This window comes from Muntiacus reevesi, chromosome 2, assembly GCF_963930625.1.
Source record: "Muntiacus reevesi chromosome 2, mMunRee1.1, whole genome shotgun sequence".
Lineage (NCBI taxonomy): Eukaryota > Metazoa > Chordata > Mammalia > Artiodactyla > Cervidae > Muntiacus > Muntiacus reevesi.
This window is the reverse complement of record NC_089250.1, coordinates 70,616,211-70,643,051: the sequence shown is the minus strand read 5'-3', so window position 1 is coordinate 70,643,051 and position 26,841 is coordinate 70,616,211. Positions and strand designations below refer to the sequence as shown.

The 26,841-nt window shown below is 47.7% G+C and overlaps 1 protein-coding gene across 1 annotated transcript in view; it reads left to right on the top strand.

Annotated features, from left to right (window-relative positions):
* The window catches only part of JPH2 (junctophilin 2), a 68,798-nt gene that overhangs the window by 8,399 nt on the left and 33,558 nt on the right, over positions 1 to 26,841 (top strand). The window contains exon 2 of the mRNA XM_065922037.1: positions 16,109 to 16,889. Within this exon, the coding sequence (XP_065778109.1) occupies positions 16,109 to 16,889 (781 nt within the window). The remainder of the gene's footprint in view (positions 1 to 16,108; positions 16,890 to 26,841) is intronic.

Genomic DNA, 26,841 nt, shown 5'->3' with positions numbered 1-26,841 from the left:
AGTTTTGCGTTGGGTCCTGCCACATTAGGTCGATTCCATTTCGAATGTAGAATCAGCATAATTTAACCTCATCTTGAAAATCTCACGTTCCAGTTCACAGCCAGGGGTCAGCGTGACAGGCAGCTGGGTTACTGTGATGGCAACTTCTTGGCATTTATCTGGGACCCCAGGGGAGCAGAACGGACCCTCAGTAAGACAGGGAAGTGGATGTCATTAGTCCTTCCTCTCTGCAGCCTTATTTTCTGGGATGCATGTGTCTAGCTGGCCAAATCTCCCCAGACATGCCCCTGTCCAAGGCCAGGCCCTTGGCATTCATCAAGCTGGCGTTTTTCCAGCGCCTGCTAATTCCGTGTCCCCAGCAGCTGTTCCCTGGACCAGCCCTGGCCGCCACACCTTTATGAGGAATGTCCAGTCTCATTTTCTAAGGGCCCTGGTTGAGGGCAGAGCACGGGGTGAGGGAGACAGGCTTGCTTCCTGCCGTAGACCTAGTTCTGTCCTATTCCTTCCTAAGCTGGAGCCACAGAGTAGGTGGGCGTTAGGTCTGGTCACGACTGATTCCCCTACTTACTCCCGCATAGCTGGGATTCGAGTGGCCCAGAGCCGCCTGGCAGAATCCACAGGGCGACCCAGGGCCAGTAGGAACTCCAGAAGCGCCACCAACCCCCTCGGCGAGGAGTGACCACCTTGTGCCTGGAAGCATCAAGCATGTGATGTGGCGCTGACCACTGTTTGAACTGTGTGGATGGGGGCCACCCCCAAGGCCTGAAGGTGGCCCATAGCTCTGTGTTTAATGCACCATATTTTTCTTCCTTTTATTTATAATACAACTTGAATCTTTTATCATCTTATCAAAGTGATCAAATTTCACATTGCTGATGACAGGACAACCTGGCAACAGGGGCCCTTGGTGGGATGTACAGAGAAGGCTGTCCCTTCCCCTGTGTAATATTCCTGTGGGACAAGTGTGGAGCGAGGGAGGCTCATGCAGCGCCTGGGAGGCCTGCTAAGAATCTGGCTTTGATCCTGAGAACAATGGGGGCTATGAAGTTGACATGTTTTGGGATGGACAGGTACACACTGCTGTATTAAAATGGATAACCCATAAGGTCTTACTGTATAGCAGAGAGAACTCTGCTTCACATTATGTGGCAGCTTGGATGGGAGAAGAGTTTGGGGTAGAATGGATACATGTACATGTATGGCCAAGTCCTTCTGCTGTCCACTGAAAACTATCAGAACATGGTTAATTGGCTATACTCCAATATAATATAAAAAGTTAAAAAAAATTTTTTTAAGTAATATGAGGGAATTTCCTGGTGGTCTAAAGGTTAGGACTCTGTGATTTCACTGCAGGGGGCACTGGTTCCATCTCTGATCAGGGAACTAAGATTCCTGCATGCCTCATGACCAAGAAAAAAGAAAAATGGCTTGCTCTGACTTTGTTTAAAGGGATTGCTTTGTGTTGGGAGACTTGGGGAGGAGATGGTGCAGAAAGGTAGAAGCAGGGAGATCGATTAGAATCAATGTATTCTATATTCTATTGTAGAATCAATGTATTCTATTGTAGAATCAATGTATTCTAATGTATTATTGCAATGATACAGCTCAGATGCCAGGATGCTTTGGACCAGCCTCCTGGGGCAGCCGAGGTGGGGAGAAGTGGTTGAACTCTGTGTCCATTCTGAAGGTGGGGCTGATAGATTGGCCTCATGGGTTGCAGAGAGGGTGTGGAGAGAAAGAGGAGTCAGGGAAGCTTCCAAGGCCTGAGCTGCAAAGGATGGCATTGCCCTGAGCTGAGATGGGATGAGGATTCAAAGAGGGAAGGTCAGGAACTCAGTGTTGGATACCGAGGGTAAGGGATGCCTCTTAGACAAGCCACGTGGGTGGAAGGGTTGTGCGCAGGCCTGCACACACACAGGGACCTCGGAGCGACCAGTGGGGCGTCTGAACCCAGACCTTCTCCCCTTGATCCGTTTGTGTCCCCCACCCTCAATTATTTCTGGCTTCCTAGGCCTTTAGCGTGGCTGAAATGACCCAGGACCTGGCAAAGTTGCTTTCCCCCAGACTCCAGGATTGTCAGCATGCAGGCAGTGTCACTCAATTAATCCCCTACGTCTTGTACAAGCTAGGAGAGCAGCCTCTACGTGTGGGGGTGGTGGAACCTGCAGGCTACCGGGACTGTTACACACCCACTGCAAACCAACCCTGATTCCGGGAGCTGGTCGCCCATGCTGTCAGCCCCTCCACTTTGGGTCCCCTGGCGGTAATCCTGGAAAGAGGAAGACAGGGGAACTTTGATGGGAGGGAGCATTTGGGGGCCAGGGGAAGAGACATTGCTGCCACCTTGCAGGCAAGCCAGAGAGCAAGGCCTTGGGATGGTTACAGCAAAAGCAGAATGTCGCCTATACAGTCACCCACAGGGACTGTTCAGTCAGTCCATGAGACCATGCCAGGAAGGACTAAAACCATTACAAAAACAGAGGTCCAGTGGTTAAGACTCCATGCTTCCACTGCAGGGGGTGCGGGTTGGTCCAGGGAACATAATCTCGCATGCCAAGTGGTGTAACCTCCTGAAAAAAATAGAAGCAAAACTATACTAAACTTTTTTTTTTAAGAGAGAGAGGGGAGGAAAAAAGAGACAGATTCAACTATACTCATACAGAAAGGAATCTAAAGCATTTTAATCAAACAAGAGCAACTGGATGAATATTTATTGAGTGCCTACTGTGTGTGGGCAGTGTTCTCAATAAGGGGGGAGAGTGGTAGCGTGAGGACCAGCTAATCTTTTAGTCCACTTCTGCTATGCATAGGCTTCTAAATAAGCAGAAGAAATCCTGGAAGGACCAAAATTGTTAACAGTGATTACTCCTGGGGAGACAGTACAGAGTTTTTTTTTTTAATAATTAAAAAATATATATTTATCTATTTGGCTGCAACCAGGTCTTAGTTGCAGCATTTGGGATCTAATTCCCTGACCAGGGATCGAACCTGGGCACTCTATATTGGGAGTGCAGAGTCTTAGCACTTAGTGGAAGCACTGGGGAAGTCCCAGTACAAGATTTTTTTAGTTTAAATACTCCTCAATTGTTTGAATTTTATGCAGTGAGCCTGTGCGACTTTGTGATTTTTTCAGAAGTGCCCTCCTTTCAACAGATGAACAACACTTATATGCCGACATACTGAGAAGTCTTCAGGTACAAAAAGACTTTGGGAGCTCTAAGCAGAGCTCCCCAGAATCTAGGCTCAGATCCTAGATGGTTTCCCTTTGTTCCACCCCAGTCTGGGGCAGGCAAGGCAGGAGTGAAAGGGCAAGCCAGGAAGGTGAGCTGTTCTTCCGTCCCAGCTGAGCCACTGACGGCTGTGTGACCTTGGGCAGGCCCCTCTGCCTCTCTGTGCCTGAGCTGCCTCTCCTGTATGAGGGGCTGAACCACACTTACCCCTAGAGGTAGATCAATTTCTTTTATGTGCAGCATCAGCTATGTGACTGTGGCTGCTTGGAGACATGGTGAAGGGAGACTGCATGGCCATGTTAGGAGACAGCGTCATGATCGATGAGCAGTGTCTGCTGTGGACACAGGATGGATGGGAAAGAGGTGGCCCATGTGATAGGTGACTTGTCGCCTTGGACTAGATGCTCTTCAAGGTCCACTCAAGCTGCGCCCTTCTTGGAACTGAAATAACCTCACTCACCCCCAAGTTGAGGTCATCTATGACCACATTGTGCATGTGCAGATAGCAGGATCACGACAGTTAGTATCAGCCACGGGGCTGCCACTAGCTCCTCCTGGTCCATGACAGCCCATTGTTAAGTTTTCAGGAACGTTGCAAACTGGCTGTTCAACTGTTGGTAGCTTGATTGGCCATGGGGAGGAATATTTAGAGGATGGAAATTGGTCAACACTGTGAATGAGGGTAGGGCTTCCCAGGTGGCGCTAGTGGTAAAGAACCTGCCTGCCAGTGCAGGAGACGTAAGAGAAGCAGGTTTGATCCCTGGGGTGGGAAGATGGAGCCTGGTGGGCTACAGTCCATAGGGTTGCCAAGAGTTGGACATCACTAAAGTGACTTAGCACGCATGCACACACATGAATCAGAATTGTTTTTCCAAGGAGCTGTTTTACCAGCATGCCATGAACACTGTACTAATTAATATGAAATGCCCTTCTCTCCTTCTCATCCAGATTTAGGTGACCAACCCTTCTGATCTGCCTGGGAACTGCCCTGGCTTTAGTACTGAAAGTAATAAAGTTTCTTGGGAAACCCCTCAATCTCAGGCAAATGGGGAAGCCTGGTCACTCTGCAATCTTCTCCTAAGAAGTGAAGGGAGCCAGTGTTTGTTGACAGTCTGAGGTCTCCCCTAGATAACTCACTCTTTACTCACAGCAACCCCAAAAAGAAGCTGGCTCTGCCTTTGTTGGGTGGAGATACATCCAAAGAGAACTTGTCCAAGGCCAAGTACTCATGCACTCAATTGACAGTATCTGCTGAATGCCTTCCATGGTCCAGTCATCACACTGAGGGTTAGAGACGCTGTGATGAGCAAGGCAGTCTTGGTCCCTGCCCTTAGAGCATACATTCTAACAGCAGAGACCAGCATCAGACAGTTACTTAATTACAATATGGTATTTATAATTTGAAGGGTAAGTAGAAGGGTTTATGAGCTGATGATGGATGAACCTAATCTGGTTGGGTAATCAGAGAAGGCTTCCTGGAGGAAGTGATCTCGGCCTTGAGGCTAAGAGCTGAAGGATGGGTGACCAGAGGACCACACTGCTGGTGCCAGGCAAAAGGAAAATCGAGGACTTCCCTGGTGGTCCAGTGGTTAAGAATCCACCTGCCAAGGCAGGGGACACGGGTCTGACTCCTGGTCTGGGAAGACTCCATATGCCCTGGGGCAACTAAGCCCAAGCACTGCAACTTCTGGGACCCACAGTCTAGAGTCTGCGTGCTGCAGCTACTAAAGCCCATGCGCCTAGAGCTCATGCTCCACCACAAGAGAAGCCACTGCAATGAGAAGCCCGCGCACCGCAACTAGAGAGTAGCGGCCCCTGTCACAACTAGAGAAAGCCCACACGACAGCAAAGACCCAGCTCAGCCAAAAATAAATACTTTTTTTTATAATAAAAAGAATATTGAGTGTAAAGTCTTGGAGGCGGGAGCAGAGCATCTGTATTCAAGAACACACAGACTCAGAGGAAGAAGGGGGTATATGAGATAAGGGTTGGCAGGACCCAGGCCATGAGGGTTTCCTGGGTCACAACGAGGAGTTTGAATTTCATTCTTACAGGGGAGGCTGTGGGACACCATCAGACATCCCTCAGGAGCAGGGTCCTCATCCCCCTATCTGCCAGGAGTGTGGGTTGCTGATGGCTCATAGCTGAGCACTGCCCTCTGCCAGAAGGAGGTGCCTCCCTCTGGGGGTGACCCATAGTTAACGAGTTGATGCTGGAGTACAAAGCCTCCTAGTTTCAATTTCAAACTACTCTGAAGGTCATACCAGCTTCAGACCCCATGGGATCTGTTCAGCTTCTTCCAGTTAAGGAAACCTGCTTCCTTCTTTACAGGTGTTTGTCCTGAGAGTCCTTCTTCCCCCCAAAATCACCCACATGCAGTCTCAGCCTCAGAATATGTTTCCTAGGGGACAATCCTCCCTCAAGGCCCTGGGAAGCCATCACAAACCAGGTTTTATGTGATCAGATCTGCATCTTAGAAGGGAGAGGACTCCGGTGGCAGCCAAGGGTGGACTGAAGTGGGTATCTGAGGAGGCAGAGACTAGGGAAGATGCTATTATCATCACTCCGGGAGAACTGGTGCAGCTGGACGAGGTGGATGGGGTGGAGATGAAGACAAGGGTGTTTTGGGGTATTAAAGAGAGATTCAGAGTCAGGTTTGTTTCTGAAGCCCAAGCAATTTCCATTATTCTTTGCTGCCCCAGAGATGCCTCAGGCTTGCTTGACTTGCTCTCGCTGGGACAGAGGGTCCGTGGTCATTACCAAGGTGGGTTAGAGCCAAGCTGGGATGGGTCCCCTCTACTCAAGAGCATCTCTGTGGGTGTCCATGGTGTGGGCATGTGTGTTCCTCATAATGTGCATACCTGGTTTACCTGGTCTGATTTGGGGGTGCTTGGACAAGAGGCACGACCATTGGACTCCCTGGTCCTCACTCCCCTACCTGTCATGTACATGCATGCTAAGTGGCTTCAGTCGTGTCCAACTCTTTGCGACCCTATGGACTATAGACCCCCAGGCTCCTCTGTCCATGGGATTTCCCAAGCAAGAATACTAGAGTGGATTGCCATTGCCTGCTTCGGGATCTTCGTGACCCAGGGATTGAACCTGCATCTCTTATGTCTCCTGCATTGGCAGGCAGGTTCTTTACCACTCACGCCACCTGAGAAGCCCCAAGAGTTCTCTTCCTTTGAGCCTTGAGAAGAACTTGGTATGTGTATGCCAAGTCGCTTCAGTCATGTCCAATCCCTGTCTGAATCTGTTGATGAAGCTTCCATGGTCCTACCCAATGATCTTGAGCTAACTCCTAAATAGAGGACCTGGAGAAGGATCACAGAAGGCTGTTGGACAAAACAGATCGGGCTTCCGTGATCCTTCTGACAAGATAGCAGCTGTTAGTGGTAAGAAGTGATGAGAGTTTGGAGAAAGGAGGTGGCCTGGGTAGTTTTCTGAAGCAGGTGGCTTTGAAAGTGGGTTTTAGTGGATTTGGGAAGACAAAAACTGAGAAAGTGAGCTGGGACCAGGTTATGCAGACACTGGACTGTCAGTTAAGGACTTCCATGGACAGGGGGGACCCCTGGAGAGGAACCTGTCCTGATCCCTTCCTTTCCATCTCTCATCAGTCCCTTAGGGATACTGACATTTGGACCTCAGACAGTTTCCTAGAAATAGGCAGGTGTCACTGGCCAGAGGGAATGGTTTTCTCAGTATCTAGTCTGTATTTGGAGGCAGAATTCATGGGCTGATCCACATATCTCTTTTCTGTTTCAAAGTGGACTGTCTCCTAAACTCCCTGTGAGTTTCTTTCTTTTTTTTTTTTAATCACACTTTTATTTCCTTTATACTTAAAAAAAATTAATTTATTTTTTATTGAAGGATAATTGCTTTATATCCCTGTGGGTTTCTGAATGGTTGCACTTCTCTAGGGCTGAGGTTTGGGTGAGGGCTTCTGAACCTTTAACTTGTAAAGGGTGTTCTCAGGTTCTTAGAGGTGCCGAGGAGGCACTGGTCTGGATGCTTAGCTGTAATCTCCAACTGCCACACTGGTATGATCATGAGCAAGTCATTTACATTTTTCATTTCAATTTTCCCAGCTGTAAAATTAGAATGATTATACTTGTATCTCTTAGGATATTTTTTTCTGTCTGTAAGTAACAGAAAGTGCTAACTTCCAAATGATCTAAAACTAACACTTCCCAATAGAAATATAATGTGGGCTCCAAATGTAATTTAAAATTTTCTAGTAACCACATTTTAAAATGTGAAATCAATTTTAATCACTTTTTTAAAAAATTGGTTGAAAATTGCTTTACAATGTCACACCTTCTATTTAACTTGTTATCCAAAAAACGATCATTTCTACATGTAATCAATATATAGTTATTAGTGGGATATTTTACATTCTTTTTTGTACCAAGTATTTTCAATCCAGTGCTCAATAACCACATGCAACTAGTAGCTACCATTATTGGACAGCACAGACCTTTTTTGATAAGGATATTTCTAATGGCACGTAACACTCCAGAGGTAGGGAAGTCTCACGATCAGTTAATTTGGAGGTGCAACAGCATCAGTAAGAACCCAAGCTCCTGCTATCTTTTTGCTCTGCCATCCACATACTGTGGGTTTTGCTCTCAGCTAGTTACCCTCATGGTCCCAAAATGGCTGCCACTGCTCCAGGAGTCATGTCCACATTCAACAACATCCAGGAGAAAAAGAGGGTATGTTTCTCCACATGTATCTCTTTATAAGAGCTATGAAAACTCTCTGGTCTCCCTTGCCCCACCCCGCTAGCCAACTTACCCTCAAGTCTCAATGTCAGATTTCATCACATGTGCATGTCTAATCCAATCACTGGCAAGCTGGATAGACTTTGATGTTTGACTTATTGCAATCAGCATTTGCCCCTGGATTGAGAACCTCTCTCAGAGTCACACGGGAGGAGTACTGGACCCTTGGGCAAAAATTGAGGTGCTGTCAAACAAAGTGGACAATTACTACTGGGTCAGTAATTGTAATGTCATTTCCCAAAGTGGGTTCCTTGGAATACTAATCCTGATAGATATTCTTCAGGACGGCCTTCTGAATAAATAGCAATACCACTTAGGAGACTCATGGTCCCCAGGAGCACTTAAAGTGTAAATCAGGATTTACCCCTGAATTGAGAATCTTTCTCAGAGTCACATGGGAGGAATAGTGAAGAATTAAGAAAAATTCTTGAAGAATTCTTCTGAGGACTTCCCTGGTGGTCCAGTTGCTAAGACTCTGCATTCCCAATGCAGGGGGCCCAGTTTGATCTCTGATCAGGGCACTAGATCCCACATGTCCCAATTAATACCCAGAGACTCAAGCACTGCCAAATATATATATATATAATAATTTATATAAAATATATAAAATTATATATAAAATAATTCTTCTGGCATAGTCTCACAGTCAGAAAAACTCATTTCATTTAATCTCCTCAAACTGTCTTGACTTCAGAATCTTTTTTCATGATAAACTATTAACATCAGTTTTGAGAAACACATTTTTTGAGAGCCTGCCTTTATAGATCATTAGGTTGTGTAGCTGGGAGAATCTTCTAGGCTATACATCTCTAGTTTGGCCTCTTGTGGTCTGAACAGAATGACCTGTACCTACCACGCTGGGAAAATTCCAATGGACCAGGTAGAAGACAGAGTCCCCAGTGACTCAGGTCAGAAGCATCCTTTACTTGAGAGAGAAAAACAAAAGTGCAGTGTTGTCCTAAATAAACTCATCCAAACTTTGCATTCACATCCTATGGGAGAGTCACACATCAGGGTGTTGGCATACACCGACTTTTATTCTCCTTGTCTTAGTTTCAATTATCCATCTGGTATCTTCTTTCCTGAGATGGACCCATCTCTTTGTCACAGCAGATGTATTCACACTGTTTAAAACCGAAGTAGAAGCCCTCTAATCTGATGTCATCAATGCCAAATGCAACTTGGTTAATTCAATGTTAGTGAGAGCAGAGAAAGATTTTTAATTGATTTATAAACCTTAAGATATTAACTTTTAATTTATTTTCTCACTGCACTGTGTGGCCATTGGATTTTAGTTCTCCGACCAGGGATCGAACCCGTATACCCTGCATTGGGAGCTCAAAGTCTTAAAACAACTGTACCGCCAGGGGAAGTCTCTTGTGATATTTATTTTAATTTATATCACATTTAGGTATATGCTGTGTCAATTCTGTGACCCCATGGACTGTGATCCCCCTCTAGGGGATCTTGCCAACCCAGGGATCCAACCCAGGTCTCCTGCATTGCAGGCAGATTCTTCACCATCTGAGCCACGAGGGAAGCCCAAGAATATTGGAGTAGGTAGCCTATCCCTTCTCCAGGGATCCTCCTGACCCAGGAATTGAACCAGGGTCTCCTGCACCGCAGGCAGATTCTGTGCCAGCTGAGCTACCAGGGAAGTCCCGTCACATTTATGTACCGTGTGTAGATATTCAGTGGAGCTTCTCATTGTCTGCCTTCCATTCCTGTAATTTATCATTTACAATTTCCAGTTTCTGTTGGTTTCTTTAAAATGGAGCAAGAAATTAAATTTAATTTATAAATTAAAATTTTATATTTTTTCCCAGTCTTTTATAGTTAGCCCATTCGTGCCAAGTTTGAGAGCGATTTTTAAGGAACTTTCTCCCTTATGAACATCCAAAAACATTCATCTTGTTTTTGGAGAAGTTAGACTCTCTTTTTCTGTACACTCATAGTCCACTGGTTTAGAGAACAAATGTTAATAAATAACAATATTTCAATAATGAGTCCAGGGCTTCCCTATTGGTCCAGTGGTTAAGAATCTACTTTGCAATGCAGGGGATGTAGTTTCAATCCCTGCACTGGGAAGATTCCACATGCCTTGGGGCAACTAACCCGGGGACTGCAACTACTGAAGCCTGCACACCCAGAGCCTGTGTTCCACAATAAGAGAAGCCACCTCAATAAGAAGCCTACCTACTACAGCTAAAGAGCAGCCCTTGCTCACCACAGCTAGAGAAAGCCTGCACACAACAAAGACCCAGCGTAGCCAAAGATAATTAAAACAAGTAAATAAATAAGGCACACAATAGAAGTGAATAGATTCAGGAACAGTTAAATAGACAGACAACTCCACATGTGGGAACGGGGCATGGATCTGCTAGAGTACTGGATGCCAAACGGGTAAATCAAGGTGCTGAGGGCCTCAGCTAGCAGGCTTTACAACAGAGGGACAGAGCATGCTGGCTGATTGGAGGTCAGTGCAGAACTTTGACAGAATGCATATTACAATCATCTGATATGCTTTCTAGTATCCACGTCAATTAAGCCGTAAACTCTGGCCCTGGGGGGGGTGGATCTCATACTATAGATGTGACTTCCAGAAAGTCATCCATTCTCACTGATGAACAGATCCCCCAGTTGTTCTTCCTCCCAAGGACAGAAGCTCTGAGGCCTCCTTGACTCAGGCGTGTCCCCAAACCAGCAAAAGCTGGGCATTCCAGGACACAAGCCCGCTTTCTCACAAGCACGCAGACCTAGGCAGAAAACCAGAGCTGGTCTCATTCTCTCCCTCTAAGTTCTCTCTGTCCTCCCTGGCTCCTCTTCATCTTCCCAGTTAATCCTTTCTGGGCCAGCTTTTCTGAGCAAGGACTTTGACCTGCCAAAAAGCTAGCCTTTATTGAGCACTTGCTATGTGCTAGCTGCCTCACATAGAGTTCACTTAATCTTTGGTCAACCAACCCTCCCTACTGCACTGCCAACCAAGAACTGGATGGTCATCACTCTGGATCACACTGCTGGGGCTGCCTAACGTTTATTCCTGTGATGATAAATCCAATCTATCACTGGCACTAGACTCCAAGCCCCTTGAGGGCAGTGACCACATCTACTTATTTGCATTATATCCCCAGCACCTAGGCCAGTTCACTGCAAATACTCGATTCAAAGGGATGAGTGAAAAACCACAGGAAGTAGGTATCATTACCTCCATGTTATAGTTATAGACATAACTGAGACTTAACTGGCTTCAATAACTTATGCATGTTTTAGGACTCCTCAGTGTCAAGAGTTATGATTAAAACCCAGGTTATTCTTTTTTAATATAATTTTATGCATTTTTTAGTTTTGGCTGGGCTGGGTCTTCGTTGCTCTGCAGGGTTTTCTCTAGTTTCAGAGAGCGGGGGCTACTCTCTAGTTGAGGTTCTCAGGCTTCTCATTGCGGTGGCTTCGCTTGCTGCGGAGCTCGGGCTCTGGGGCGCGTGGGCTTCAGTAGTTGTGGTGCGCAGGCTCCAGATCACAGGCTCAATAGTTGTGGCACATGGGCTTAGCTGCCCCGAGGCCTGCGGGATCTTCCCTGATCAGGGATCGAACCCGAGTCTCCTGCATTGGTAGGCAGAGTCTTTACCACTGAGGCCCCAGGGAAGCCCAACCTAGGTTATTCTATTCTAAACCTGAACGGGAATTGCAAGAAGGCAATATTTCGGTTTTATTAAACTGAGGAGTCTGGTCTGTATATTAGGATGGCGTTTACCATGGTTACAGCCTTCATCAGTTTTTTACAAATATCCCCAATAACTCCCAGCATTAGTCGTGAATATTCTCAGCAGCCACTGTCAGTCCCGACTGAGCACTTACTATGATCTGAGTCATGAGGGAAAAGATAAGATATAGTTCCTAACCGTGAAAGAACAGCAGGGTTCATTCAGGAGATGCTCCCAGATTCACCAGGTGTTCACTCAGGGCTTCCTTATGCCTGCATACTGTGTAGATACTGAGATCATAGCAAATAAGCTAGATAGGATCCCATCCTTCTTGGAAGCCACAGTCTGGTAGGAAAGGCTTAAGGTGAATAAACGATCATAATCATTGTTTGTCTGTGACTGCACACAATGCCCAGAAGTACTGACGTCATGTGGCAGTACCTGGTGGGGGAGGGGTGTGGAGGGCTCAAGAAATCATCCTAGGTGAAGTCAGATTTAAGCTGAAGCTTGAAATGTCGCTAGAAGTTGACTAGGGGAGGAGAGAGGAGAAGAGCACGCCAAGAAGAAGAGGGAAGGCATGTGCCAAGGCCCTGAGGTAGGAAGGTGAGTGTTCCTGGAGAGCCATTCAGGATGAATCAGGAGAGGTGGGCAGGGGCAGCCCATGTCAGGCCTTGCAGGCTGCTGAGAATCGTGGTCCTTACCCTGCAGGCAAGCCCTATAAGTTCAAGTGAGGGGACCATCCCAAAGGGTATGAGGAAGCACTTCCTTACACAGAGGGCTCCTCTCAGTCAGATGGCTATGGGTGGGTTCCCCTCTCTCTCTTTGGATGCATTCTTCCTGTCCCCAGAGAGAACTGTCCTGTCTTAGAGAGAGTCAGGCAGGGGATGGCCCCAGCACTTGGCTCTTCCCCTTCCCAGGGCCCCGTCCAGGGCCCCGTCACTCCCAGCCTCCCCTGGGTGTCTGTGCTTCTTGTCACTTGCTTGTAAGTTTCCTAATATAGCCTGGCGTTTCCTCCCCAGCTGGAGGCCAAGAGCCACTCTCCTGTTGCAATCTCAGTTTTTCTTGGGCTTAAAGGCGCCACATCAGCAGATCTCATGCCAAATTTAAGCGAAAGGTAGACTGGTTGATTACAAACTTATTCAATTCAGAGATTAGCTGTCTTCTTTTCTTTCCTCCGGTTTACCATCTTCTCTGTCCTGTTCTTGTCTCATTGTCTGTCTACAATGTCCTGTCTCTTGTCCACTTTTCTGTCTCATTTTTTTCTTTCTTCTTCTGAGACTTTGGAAGGAGCACAGTCAGATATGGATGTGAGTTGTGACTCTCTGCATTTATTAACTGTGTCATCTTGGGTGAGTCTTATAGGAGTCATTAAACATCTCTCTGGTCATTTTCGCAGATCCGTTTTTAGCTGAGTAGAGCAGAAAGAAGAGAAAATAGTTTAAAAATGCATGCTATTCACGCACTCATTCTTTCAACAAATATCTATTGAATATTATTAACAATATTTATTGAATAATGTTATTATTTTAGGTATTAAGGATACAAGAGTGAACAAAAAAGAATGGAAACCCTGCATTTATGGAACTTACATTCTACTAGGGAGATGTGCCATGTATGTGTGTGTATGTGCTCAGTCATGTCCGACTCTCTGCAACCCCTTGTAGCCTGCCAGACTCCTATCCATGGGATTTTTCAGGCAAGAATACTTGAGTGGGTTGCTATTCCCTTCTCCAGGGAATATTTCCGACCCAGGAATCGAACTGTGTCTCCTGTGTCAGCAGGTGGATTTTTTACCACTGAGCCACCAGGGAAACCCAGGGAACACAGTCAAAAAACAAAAGAAAAAGCAAAATATATGAAATATTAGATATGCTATGAAGGAACAAAAAGCAAAGAAGGAAGGTGAAAGAAACCTGGGTAGGGGTTATCATTTTACTGCTTTTTACAAACATTTGTTTAGTTAGTTGCATCAGGTCTTGATTGCAGCACACAGATCTTTGCTGCATCACACAGGATCTTTTGTTTTGGCGCGGGGACTTCTAGTTGTGGTCGCAGGCTTTGTTGCTCTGTGGCATGTGGGATCTTAGTTCCCCGACCAGGACTTGAACCCATGTTCCCTGCATTGCAAGGCAGATTCTTAACCACTGGACCACCAGGGAAGACCCAGGCAGATTGTAATTTTAAATAAGGTGGTCAGATAAGCCTCAATGAGCAAACACTTCAAGGACATTGGGAGGGGAAAGAGTTCCAAGCAGAGGGAACAGCCAGTGCAAAGGTGTGAATGGGAGCCTGCCTGCTGGGTTGACCTTAGGGGTCCCTTGGCAGCCATCCCGGGTATTTGTTGGGAAACCATTTGGTTGTTTGGTTAGCCAGGGCTGCCTATCAGCTTGTGTTTTTTTTTTTTTTTTTCAGCTTGTGTTTAAAACAAAGGCTCTGAATTCCCCCCTCACTTCAGCGAACATGATGTGTAAGGCACTGTTCTGTATACTCCAGGCACAAAGATAGAGGCAGAGAAATGGTTTTCAGGGGTGCTGCTGCTGTGGGGAGAAAGATCAAGAAGGCAAAACAGGTGTGGGGGAGCGGGGAGGCGGGGTGACGAGTTGGAGATGCTGTGTCACATCTGGGGACACCCATCTTCAAGGTGGAACTGCAGAGGGGAAGAGGTTGGAATATAGTCAGGGCAACCAGCAGGAGATAGGAGGCAGTTATAAAAGTACCAGATGATGCAATCCCCCAGGGAGGATGGGGGGTGGTGGTGGTGGGAGGGGGAGGTCTTGGATGGAGCCCCAGGGAGCACAGCCTGTTAGGATGGGGGTGGAATATGAAGCTATTTTGTAGCTTTGTATCCGCTTGTTCATGCAGCTAGGTGACCACACACACTAGCACAACTTTGCAGAATCACAAAATCACACGCATATCTTTTCCTTCATTGTTCATCAGCAATATTAACTTATTTAAATCTACAACAACCCTATGAGGTAAGAGGCAACTGGTACCTGTTTAATGGGTGAGACAGCTGAGACACAGAGAGGTTAAGTCACTTGCCCAAGGTTACACAGCTAGCAAGGGCCAAGGCAGGATTCAGAGCCACCAGCCTGACTCCGGAGTCTGTGCTTCTAACCACCACTCTCTTCTGCCCCTCTGTGCATGTCACAGTCACATGCACAGATTCTAGTTCCCAGGAGCTCATGTGTTCACACTCATGGACACGCAAGGCCTTCCTGCTAATAGCTCCCTGTACACGCCACTATCCTGCGTACACGTAGTATCACACGATCTCAGTTTCATTAATGTGCCCAACCTCACAGCCTCACTCAGCATCGGGTGTCTCAATCTCAGATTACTTTGCACTTTAGCACTCAGGTAGCCTTGCGTACTCAGACTTCACGCATGCCCGCAATGTCACCTCCACTAGGCACTCATGCCACGAGTACACACTGCATTAGACACACACAGCCTATATAGTCAAAAGACACTGATATGCATGCCCCCAACAGTCTTCTCTACACATGGCCTTGCACAAATACACACTTGCCCATGCCTTCCAACATTCATACCACCATGAAAACACCGCCTTAGCCACTCACGACCTTGGATCTTCACTTCACGTTGAACACCAGGATAACCATGCACATTTAACCTCACATACTCACAAAACCTTGCCTGCTCACAAGTTTGCACTCTGATCCTCTAACAGTCTTGCACCTTCACTCAACTTTACCTGTCCTTGCACACTGAAGACCGCAGATGCTCTCATAATCTTACATACATCTCATGACGACCCGCTGGTGTAATCTCGGTCACCCTCTGTGCACACACTGCCTTGCACACTCACACAAATGCAATTTTCACACTACTGCACAAACTCACTGTCTTACCCACTTTCGCTCTGGCACTTTCAGTTCTCTTGTGTGATTCCATTTCTATGCGCACTCAATTAACTTCACACTCACAGAGTGTGCTCTGCTCACACTTCACTTAAAAGGGCTCTCAACCTCACTCTATTTGGCACACTAAAGACCCTAGTGTGTTCCCACCAGCAGAAATATACACACCGTCTGCTCATATCCTGGCACACTCGTGTAACTCCATGCACTCGAGGGACCCCGCCTGCTGGCACGGCTTCACACATTGATGCCCTGCGACACTCCACCTCACTCCATCTGGCATGCTCTGACCTTGCCACGTTCCCACCAACGGGACTATTCACAGCGCTGCATCAACGCCTGCCTTTCAGGCATGTGTTCTCACACACTCAGGCGACCTCAACCCTCGGAGGCCCGCTGGCTCCGGCCACCCCACATCCCCTGCCCCTCGACGGCCTGGCCCGCGGCACGGCCAGGCTCCCTGGCAGCCCTGGGGGCCGCACTGACCGTCCTCTCCTCGCCCGCAGGGACGTACCAGGGCCAGTTCACCAACGGCATGCGCCACGGCTACGGCGTGCGCCAGAGCGTGCCCTACGGGATGGCGGTGGTGGTGCGCTCGCCGCTGCGCACCTCGCTCTCGTCCCTGCGCAGCGAGCACAGCAACGGCACGCTGGCCCCGGACTCGCCCACCTCGCCGGCCGCCGACGGCCCCGCGCTGCCCGGGCCGGCCATCCCGCGCGGCGGCTTCGCGCTCAGCCTGCTGGCCAACGCCGAGGCGGTGGCGCGGGCGGCCAAGGGCGGCGGCCTGTTCCAGCGGGGCGCGCTGCTGGGGAAGCTGCGCCGCGCCGAGTCGCGCACGTCCCTGGGCAGCCAGCGCAGCCGCGTCAGCTTCCTCAAGAGCGACCTCAGCTCGGGCGCCAGCGACGCCGCGTCCACCGGCAGCCTGGGCGAGGGCGCCGACGAGGCCGCGCCCTTCGAGGCCGACATCGACGCCACCACCACCGAGACCTACATGGGCGAGTGGAAGAACGACAAGCGCTCGGGCTTCGGCGTGAGCGAGCGCTCCAGCGGCCTCCGCTACGAGGGCGAGTGGCTGGACAACCTGCGCCACGGCTACGGCTGCACCACGCTGCCCGACGGCCGCCGCGAGGAGGGCAAGTACCGCCACAACGTGCTGGTCAAGGGCACCAAGCGCCGCGTGCTGCCGCTCAAGAGCAGCAAGGTCCGCCAGAAGGTGGACCACAGCGTGGAGGGCGCCCAGCGCGCCGCCGCCATCGCGCGCCAGAAGGCCGAGATCGCCGCCTCCAGGTACGACCCCCGCGCGGGCGCAGATGGGCAGCGCCCCACTCCGGGAAGGGGTCCCGGGCCAGCGCAACCTAGGAGGCCCTGTTTCTGCCTCCTAGGCAGAAACCTAGGTCTTCCACCATCAGGGGTTCCCCCCAAGACTTTATATAGAGGGTTCATTGGCGGTGCTTCGGGATCTCGTGTCACCCATTCACCCATCCATTCATTGTCCATCCATCATCCATCCATTTATACACCCGATTCCTCCCTCCACCCAGTCCCTGCCTTCACGTAAACCTTACATTCACCCAACCTTTATAATATTGATCTAAACAACCATCTCTCTACCCAACTGACCATCCCACCCACCCAGCCAATTAATTTTCTGTTTACTCATTCTACCCCCCAGTTACCCATCCAACTACCCAACAACCCATTCAGTCACCCATCCAACCATCCTGTTATTCGTCCATTCACCCAACCCCTTTGCTCACCTAACTTCTCTACTACCCACCTGAGCAATCCCTCCATTCACCCAACTCCTCTGTCCATCCGTCCACTCAGCCCATATATAACATCCACCTTATCCACCCAACCATTTCTTCATCTGTCCATTCAGCTTTCCATCTTTACACCCTCTGAACCAAGCACTTATCCACCCATCCATCCACAACCATTCTTCCAACCACCCAGACACCCGTTCAACCACCCATCCGTCCCCTCATCCCCAGCACCCACATTCATTCAACTTCTCCCATCCACTGAACCACCAGGCATCCTAAATTCAACCATGCATCCATTCACCCCACCACCTTCATTCATCTGATTTCCTCCATTTATCCAGTCACCCCTTTACCCAATCATGCTTCCATCCACTTAAACAATATCCGCTTCTACCACCTACCCAATCATCCAGCCATCCACCCATAATCCATCCATCCAACCACCTTCATCACCCAAACAGACCCAGCAATCCATCCACCTGTCCTTTCTCTCAACCACCTCCACTGACCCATCCGCCAGCCCTTCATCCATCCACTCTCCATCCATTCAGTACCTATGCTTTCATCCATATTCAAGTCCCTGTGTGTCTTCTCACTGTACTTCAGGAAAAGTTCCAATGTTACCTTCAAACGTTTATAACACCTGCTGTGTGCTTGGCATTATTTTAAGTGGTTTACAAATATTGACTCATTCAGTCTCCTTAATGACTTTGTACTATTTTTATCTGCATTTTACAGATGATATAAATGAGGCTCTGAAAGATAAAGTTGCAAATCACCCAGGTAGTGAGTGGCCAGGTAGTAAGTGGTTCCTACCCTCCCATCCAGCCTCATTTTCTGCCACCCTGTCCTAGGACCTGGGTTTTTGGCTCTGTACTAGTCATACTGGCCTTTCATCATCCTTCTCTAGTTCTTCCTATCCAAAGGCTTTTGTTCCTGCTGATTCCTCTGCCTGGACTACTCTTCCTTCTTCTTGCTGCCCCTTAATTTCTATTCCTCCTTCAGAGATCGGGTCAAGTCTGACCCCCATATTGAGGCCTCATCCCCTGTCACAGCTTGACTCTCACTCAGCTGCATAGATGTCTTCTTACAACATTCGCAGTTGCAACTTTATGCTGCTTATATGATTTGTTTATATTCTAGCACTTATAATGGGCTTGCTGTGAGCCAGTCACCATTCTGATGTCTTCATGTATGTGTGTTAGTTGCTCAGTCGTGTCTGACTCTTTGTGACCCCATGGACTGTAGCTCACCAGGCTCCTCTGTCCATGGGATTCTCCAGGCAAGAATACTGGAGTGGGTTGCCAGTCCCTTCTCCAAGAGATCTTCCCGACCCAGGGATCAAGCCCAGGTCTCCTGCTTTGCAGGCGGATTCTTTACCGTCTGAGCCACCAGGGAAGCCATCAGGGGTGTATAGTAACTCATTTAATTTTTACAAGATCATAAGGAGGTAGGTACTGCTGTTAATCCCGTTTTGCAAGTATTGATGAACTGTGGGGGCAACAGAGGGTGTGGCAGGACAGCAGTGAGAGGTACCAGCCTGTCCCCATGCCGAGAACCCTCCTGCTGGTGGCTCGAAATGGCCTGGGATGAAGGCTTTCACACTGTATTCTTCAGGGTTAAGAAGGCGAAGGGCCACGTCTTAGCTCTTTCATCTTTCAGCTCAGACGTGGGCAACTCGGTTTGCCCGTCTGAACTTCCATCCCCAGGCTGTGGTGCCATCATTTCTTAGTTGTATGTTCTTGGCTAAATCAACCTCACTTGTTTCATCTCTAAAAAGGGGTTGTTCTGAGGGTTAAGAAACACAGTGCACATCCAGTGATCCACACTTCTGTCATGGGACGAGTTCTCTCAGAAGCTGACTTTGAGATGGAGATTAATATGCAGGAAGTTTGCGGGCACACTCTGAGGATCAACATCTGGGGAAGGGAAGGAGGCAGGGTTGGGCCGAGAGGGTCATGCTGGGCTGCAGTGCAGTCTCCGAAATGCCTCAGCAGACCACAAGGGGCGCCCTGCAGTGGAGATGACCTTCAGAGTTCTCCCAAGTTGAAGTGAGGGAGCCGGATCTTTGGAGCCTCTGCATTGAATCCAGGCTGACCTCACGAAGGCACATGACCTGGGGCTGGTCGGCTCTCTTTCTTTAGCTAGTGGCAGTCCCTGGACAGGACTGACAGTAGGCTCACTCTGAGCAGCTGGGTTGAGGGCAGGAGGAGGGGAGAAATAAATCCGTGGTTCTGAAGCGGAAACTGGGGAACACATCACAGTATCCACCGCCGTGCTGGACACCTAGCAAGGGCTCCACAGATTTTGCTAGTCATCGTGTCCTTCAGTGAATTCATTTTACAGATGTGGAAACTGAGACCCAGAGAAGGAAGACCGTATGCTTCAGGCCACCTGGCAAGCAAGTGAGAGAACCAGGGCTTCAGCTCCTACATTTCTGATTCCAAAGCTTTAACCAGCACATTTGCCTACTCTAAACATTGTAAACTTTGAGTTACTAGGAATGTGTGAATAGTTACTGTCATTAAGGCAGAAAGAAGGTGTGGGTAATTTTCTTACGATTTCTTGGTTAGGGGCAGAGCCAGATAGTCATAGGATTTATTGGATGCTTTTATGAGCACTTTATAATATTTACTTGGCTGTGCAGAGTCTTAGTTTGCATCACACAGGATCTTCGATCTTTACAGCCTGTGGGATGTAGTTCCCTGATGGGATTGAACCCAGGCCCCTTGCCTTGGGAGGTCTGAGTCTTACCCAGTGGATTACCAGTGAAGTCCCAAGGGGTCACTTTTTAAAAATAGCACTTTGATGTTGGAATCATTGTAGACTTACTGAAGAGCTGAAAAGGTAGTACAGAGAGTTCCCATATACTCTTAAGCCAGATTCCTTTAATGTCAACTTCTTTCATTACAGTGACACATTCATCAAAGCCAACATTCATACCTTACTGTTAACTAAACTTCAGACTTTAAGGTGGCGTCTGCTGGGTTTCTCTGCTGTCAAATTACCATTTTCTCCTTCCCCTATTTTAATCTTTGGATCCCAGACACCCAGTTCAGCACACACTCAGAAAGGGTCTGGAATTAACCTCTACCTTTTGGAGGGGAAAGTATCCATATACGTTATTAGAAATTCTTCTGTATGGAAGATTTGTCTCTTCTCTCCAAAGGAACATTTAAAGTTATTACGCCAAGTGTATATAGTTACGACAGGCATAAGCCAAGACTGTCCCGTGCCAGCCTGGGGCTCAAAAGAGCTTAAATGAGATAAGAGCTTAAACTCTTGATTTGGAAGTCCACGAGCTGAAATTCTGGCTCTTGTACTGAATTGCTGTGTGACCTTGCCCGAGTTGCCTCACCACTCTGAACCCTGGCTCTTCTTTCTTTCCTGGGTTTGTTTTGGGGAGTAGATGACATGATGCCTGAAAAATACCTGGCACAGAGCAACCAACAGTCAAAGCAGTCTTTGCCATCATTTAACATGTTCGATTTTAAAGATGATGAAATGAAAGCTTGCAGAGAAAGAGGGATTTCCCCAAGGTCTTCCCTTGCTGGGGGCACAAGCTTGCCCCTGTCCGCCGCCTTGCTTTCCCTACCCTCCCTGTCCTTCCTGCCAAGGATGTGCCCTTGAACACGAAGACCCTGAGCTCCCTCCAAGAAGGCTGCCAGGCCCACGGCTGGGCACTGAGTCTCAGCAGTGAGGAGGTGGTGCCAGCTTCCTCCATGCGGTGCCACCAGGAGGGGAGGTTAGGATTCCTTATCCTGGATGCCCACAGGGCTGGTGGCAGAGGGTGGGGGAGAGCGTGGGTAGCTGCTTGACTCGGTTTTAAGCTCAGATTGAATTTCCAATTAAGGGAATCTTTGGGTTAGGAGGAAAAGCAGAGTTGTCTCGCTCCCGGGGGCTTTGTTGAGTAATCAGGCTGCAGAGAACAGAGAGCCTTCCTACCAGCCTCCTTGGCCCAGGCAGCCTGGGGTTTCTCTCCACTGTGGCCTCAGATTGTCTGCTCCAGGCTTGAAAGGAACTTCTCAGTTCAAAGTCTAGGACCAGGACCGCTTTCCCAGGGAGAAGGGAGAGAGCTGAGATGTCTCACTCCCTAAGATGGGCTCTAGATTGAAGGCAACTCTAGCTCTGCGCTGTCCAATATGGAAGCCCCCCGCCATATGCGTCTGTCGAGGTCTTAAAGTGTGGCTGATAGGAATTGAGATGAACTATAAGTGTGAAGCAGACCCTGGCTTTCAAAGACTTTGTAAGAAAAAAATGTAAAGGAACCTAGTAATAAATTTTTATATTGGTTACAGGTTGAAATGCTTATATTTTTGGGGGGTGGGGGAATGTGGACCATTTTTAAAGGCTCTGTTGAATTCACTACAGTATTGCTTCTGCTGTTTATGTTCTGGTTTTTTTTTTTGGCCATGAGGCATGTGGGATCTTAACTCCCCAACCAGGGGTTGAACCTGCAGTCCCCTGCGTCGGAAAGTAATGCCTTAACTTCTGGACCACCAGGGAAGTCCTGAAATGATTATATGTTAGATAAAATGGGTTAGAGAAAGCATATTATTGTAATAAATTTCACTTGTTTCTTTTAGCATTTTTGAATGTGCAACTAGAAAAGTAAAAAAAAAAAAATTGCATGTGTGTCTCACGTTATACTTTTCTTGGGCAGTGTTGCTCCTAGACCCATTCAGGGCCCTAAGGAGATAGTCCAGCTCCTTCACTGACCAGATAAGGAAACTGAGGCACAGAAAGGGGCAAAGAAAAACTCATAGCCACTGGATGATCAAGGGGGAATTAGCTTCAGGGTTTCTGATTTTGTGGCTACTCTCGCTTTTTGTAATGCCTTTTAAGGTCATGGATGCTGGGCCGTGGAGGGAAGCTGGGATGTTTGAGGAGGCATCTAAACCCTTCTAGTTGTCATGCCAACACCCTGATAAATGGCTCCCTTCTGGAAGGAGCACAGCGAGACGTTCTGCGTGGAGCTTGCCCTCTGCTGCTGCTGGCCATATCTTGTCTTCTCTCCAGATCGCAATTCTCTCATGTCTAAAAGGAGACGAATGTTTACCTCGAAACATTTTCACAGAAGTTAAACCAGATACTATATACGCAGCACTCAGGACAAGGGCCAGAAGCGGGAAGTACTCGATAAATATTAGCTGCTGTTGTCATTGTCTGGGATTCTTGTTGTTATTGTTGTCGTTGTGCCACTCCAGCAGAGGCAGGGGCTGGCCTGTGGGAGTTCTCGGCCTCCCCGGGGTGGGACGTTCGCAACATCTCAGGTTCTGGATCATGGTAGCATCGGTGTGACCCTGAAGATAGGGTTCCCTGAACACATGTGTTCTCTGCTCCTCCACGTCCCCACCCCGATTCTCGCCCACTCCCCGGCTGACCCTGGAAGTTCTCAAGTTGAATGCAGGGTTAGAGTTGGCGTTGTGAGTTGCTGGGAGGTGAATTTCTCAGATGAGCAGAAGCTAAGAGCTTGGCAAGCTTAGAGCCAAGAGCTTGGCTATGACATTGGACAGATTCAGGTTTGGATCTGGGTTCAGCTTCTTACAAACCTTGTGACCTTAAGCAAGTTACCTCACCTCTCTATGCCTCACTTTTCATTTCAGTCAACTGGGAATCACATTAATTCTCTTTCAAAGTATTGAAAGAAATAAAAGAGATAGCCCATGTAAAGGGCCTTTGCTGTGAAGGTGTGCAAGAAGGTGTACGCTGTTAACAATGAATTGTGTTATAACGTGTCATTCTGTACTGATCTGAGTCTCCCTTGAGAATAATATTAATATCAGCTGGAGGGAAGCCTGTCTTCTCTCAGAGTCCCAACAACAGTTTTCCAGGCTTGTATCTTCTGCAGACCACAGTCCCAATTTTTGCTATATCCACGTATCACCTCTGCTTTCCAATCTTAGTCAATCATTTCAGTCACTCAGTCGTGTCTGACTCTCTGCGACCCCATGGACTGCAGCATGCCAGGCTTTCCTGTCCATCACCAACTCCCAGAGCCTGCTCAAACTCATGTCCATTGGGTCGGCGATGCCATCTAACCATCTCATCCTTGTCGTCCCCTTCTCTTCCCGCATTCAATCTTTCCTAGCATCAGTATCTTTTCCAATGAGTCAGTTCTTCGCATCAGGTCGCCAAAGTGTTGGAGCTTCTGCACTGGTGTCAGTCCTTCCAATGAATATTCAGAATTTATTTCCTTTAGAATTGACTGGTTTGATCTCCTTACAGTCTGAGGGACTCTCAAGAGTCTTCTCCCACACCATAGTTCAAAAGCATCAATTCTTTGATGCTCGGCTTTCTTTATGGTCCAACTCTCACATTCATACATGACGTTTGGAAAAACCATGCTTTGACTATATGGACCTTTCCAATTTAATCTCTATCTTTAAATCAACTTACTTTAAAATATGTACACTTACTGAAAAGGAAGACTTTGGAACACTGTTAAAAATGAGAGACCCATATCATGGGACGTTCTGAAAACAGAATGCTGTTCAAGTCTGAGGTCAACCTGAAGGCCAAAGATGCTAAGCCTGAAGTCCGGTCCCTTTTTGCTGAAAAGAGACATTGACTAGAGATTGACAGGTGTGGGAGACCTGTAGGCCCCTGACCAAGGTTGGTCCTTGACCAACAAAAGGAATGGGTCTGGTGCTATTTCATTTTTTGCTTTTTTTTATGAAGAGTTTTTATTTATTGATTTGGTTTTGGCCCACCGGGTCGCCTCTGCTGCTCACAGGCTTTCTCTGGCTGCAGTGAGTGGGCTTAACGTGGCGCTTTCTCTTGTGGAGTGTGGGCCCAGTAGGCGTAGCTAATGGGCCTAGTTGTCTGGTGGCACGTAGGGTCTTCCCAGACCAGGGATCGAATCCATGTTCCCTGCCTTGGCAGGCGGATTCCTAACCACTGGACCCCCAGGGAAGTCCTGGTGCTGTTTCAGGCTGTGAGTTCACATCTGCCAGTACGCGTTACCAGCACCTCCCGGGTGTATAGACCATCCTGGGAAGAGGGGCTGGCCTTGGACTAGGGCTAAGTTTGCCCATGTTTGTGCCTGATCATCTAATTTTTATTTAACGAGGATCTATGTAGTTCTTATTTTTAGAAACCAGAAGGATTCTAAGTACCTTAGTTATATTAACTCAATCCTCAGAACAATCCTATGAGGAAGGTACTGTTATTCTCATTTTACGGATGAGGAAACTGAGGCACAGACAGATTGAGTATCTCAAACAACATCATTCCTCTGAGTAATGGCAGAGCTGGGAGTTGAGACCCCAGAGCCAAGAGATCTGGTTCTAGAATGGCCTTTATCATGACCTAACCTTTAGCTGGTTTTCTTTCAGAACTGTTGATTAGCACTTACTCTGGGCCAAGCTTGTATTGGGACACTGGACACCCAAATGATCAGCATGGCTAGCATCCTCTGGGGACCCACAGCCTAGTGGACAGGACAAGCTGGAATTTGACACAATCAGTGGTGTGTTAGAGGAGCAAAGAATAACTACTTGCCCCAGAGGTGGTCTGGGAGATGCCCTTCAGGTTGTGGGTAAGTCTGCTTAGGAGTTTGCCAGGTGGAAAAGCGGGAGAGAAAGGTCACTCCAGGTAAAGCCACGGAGGTAGGAATGTGTGTGGTTTATTTTGGGAGCCATGAGTCATTTGCAGGGGTGCCATGGGTGGGGAAAGAGATTAGAGATGAGACTGGGAAGGCAGCCGAGGGCCAGGTGAGAATGGCTTTGAACGCCGGGTTAAGGAGTTTGGAACTTACTATGCAGCAGACACTGTTCTAAATGCTTAGCTAAATCCACTCGTCTAATTCTAACTGTGGCACATAGAGACTGTGAGAACATACTCCAAGTCACATAGGTAGTAAGTGATAGATCTATAAATCTGGCCCCAGAGTCTGTGATCTTACCCAGGACAGTTTCTGCCACTTCAGATATGGTAATTTCTCTCTTTCCTCTTTTTCTTTTTTTTAAACATTGTTCAGAAGAGCATACTTGCTGAAATGTAAGGAAATTCAGAATGATAGAAGATAAAAAGTAATAAAACCTCTTTCCTACTTCCATTTTGATTGTACCTTTAAAGTAGCCATTGTTAACACTTCACTCACAGAATCATTCCGTTTACCTATTCTGGTTTGGGATTTTTTTGTTTTTATTTTCCACAACCAAACTACCTACATAATGTTCTTTATTTTTATTTTAAACTTAATTTGTTTTGAGATCTCTTCATCTTATGTACATACTGCCTTCATCTTTTTAATAACTGCATAATATTCCACAGTTTGAATGCAGCATGGTTTATTTAACCAGATCTCTTTCGATGGAGATCGAAAGCATTTCATGTTTTCACAATTACAAACGACGCTGCAGTGAATATCCTTGGACCCATGTCCTTGCTCATGGATCTGGTTAAAGGGATGACTCAGCCAGGTACCCTGTCCTATTAGGGCTACTCAGGCATCATTCGAATGCATTGGAAATATAAGGTCATTAGTCCAGGTCTTTGCAAGGGACTGACTCTTGACATTCATGGTCAAAATGTAAATTCAGTGGTCTCTCCCCTGGAAAGGTCTGTGGTACCCTTGAGTGGATTAACACAAACAAGAAAAAATCCAAATCACCCCTATCTAAGGTCCCACTGCCCCCTCCCCATATATGTTCAATAGATTTTTAAGAGTAATCATTGCAAGGCGTGCCAAGTTGTTAGCCTGCTGGGATGCTCCCATGTCTCTGCCTGTCATCCTTGCTTGCACAGATGTACTTTTATGGGTTAAATTCCCAGAAGTGGAATTGCTGAGTCAAAAAGAATGTGTGTTTTAATTATTATCAGAATCCAAGTTCATCTCCAGAAAGGGTCACACCAAATTTATAACCCACCCCAACAATGTATAAGAGGGAATTTTCCTTATACCATCATCAACACCATGGTTATCAGTCTTTTGCATCTTTGCCAAATTGTTTGAGGACGGTCGGGTGTTCCATGAACCCAGTGGTCCCTGTCAACTTGCCCAGGCTCACAGAAGCAGAAATTCTCCCTTGTTCTATTTCCAGCAGACCTCCAGAGATTCCTGGATATGGGGTTCCACCAAGGAGGATTAAATGCCCAGGGGGTGGCCTCGACATGTTGGAAAGGCCCCAAACCCTGAATTTCTGCCCCCCATCCTATTCCTCTTCCGAGAAATGCCAGATGGACAAAATCCCCTTGCTCCCAGAGACCAAAGCCGGGGATGAATGGAATTTCCTGAGTTGTCAGAGCTGGATTCTCATGATATACACGAGGCAGCTGTGACTCTAAGGCCTCTGAGCCCAGTGGTCTAGGGAGAGAGAAGAGATTGCCTGGGTCCCTGGCAGCAGGGCGATGTTCAGACTATAGGGCAGAGTGCTTGGTGGAGCCAGGCCTTTGCAGCTTGGAGAGTGGAGGTGCAGAGAAAACACTCAGCATCACTCCCATCAGTCCTCAGACAAAGCTGGTCAGAG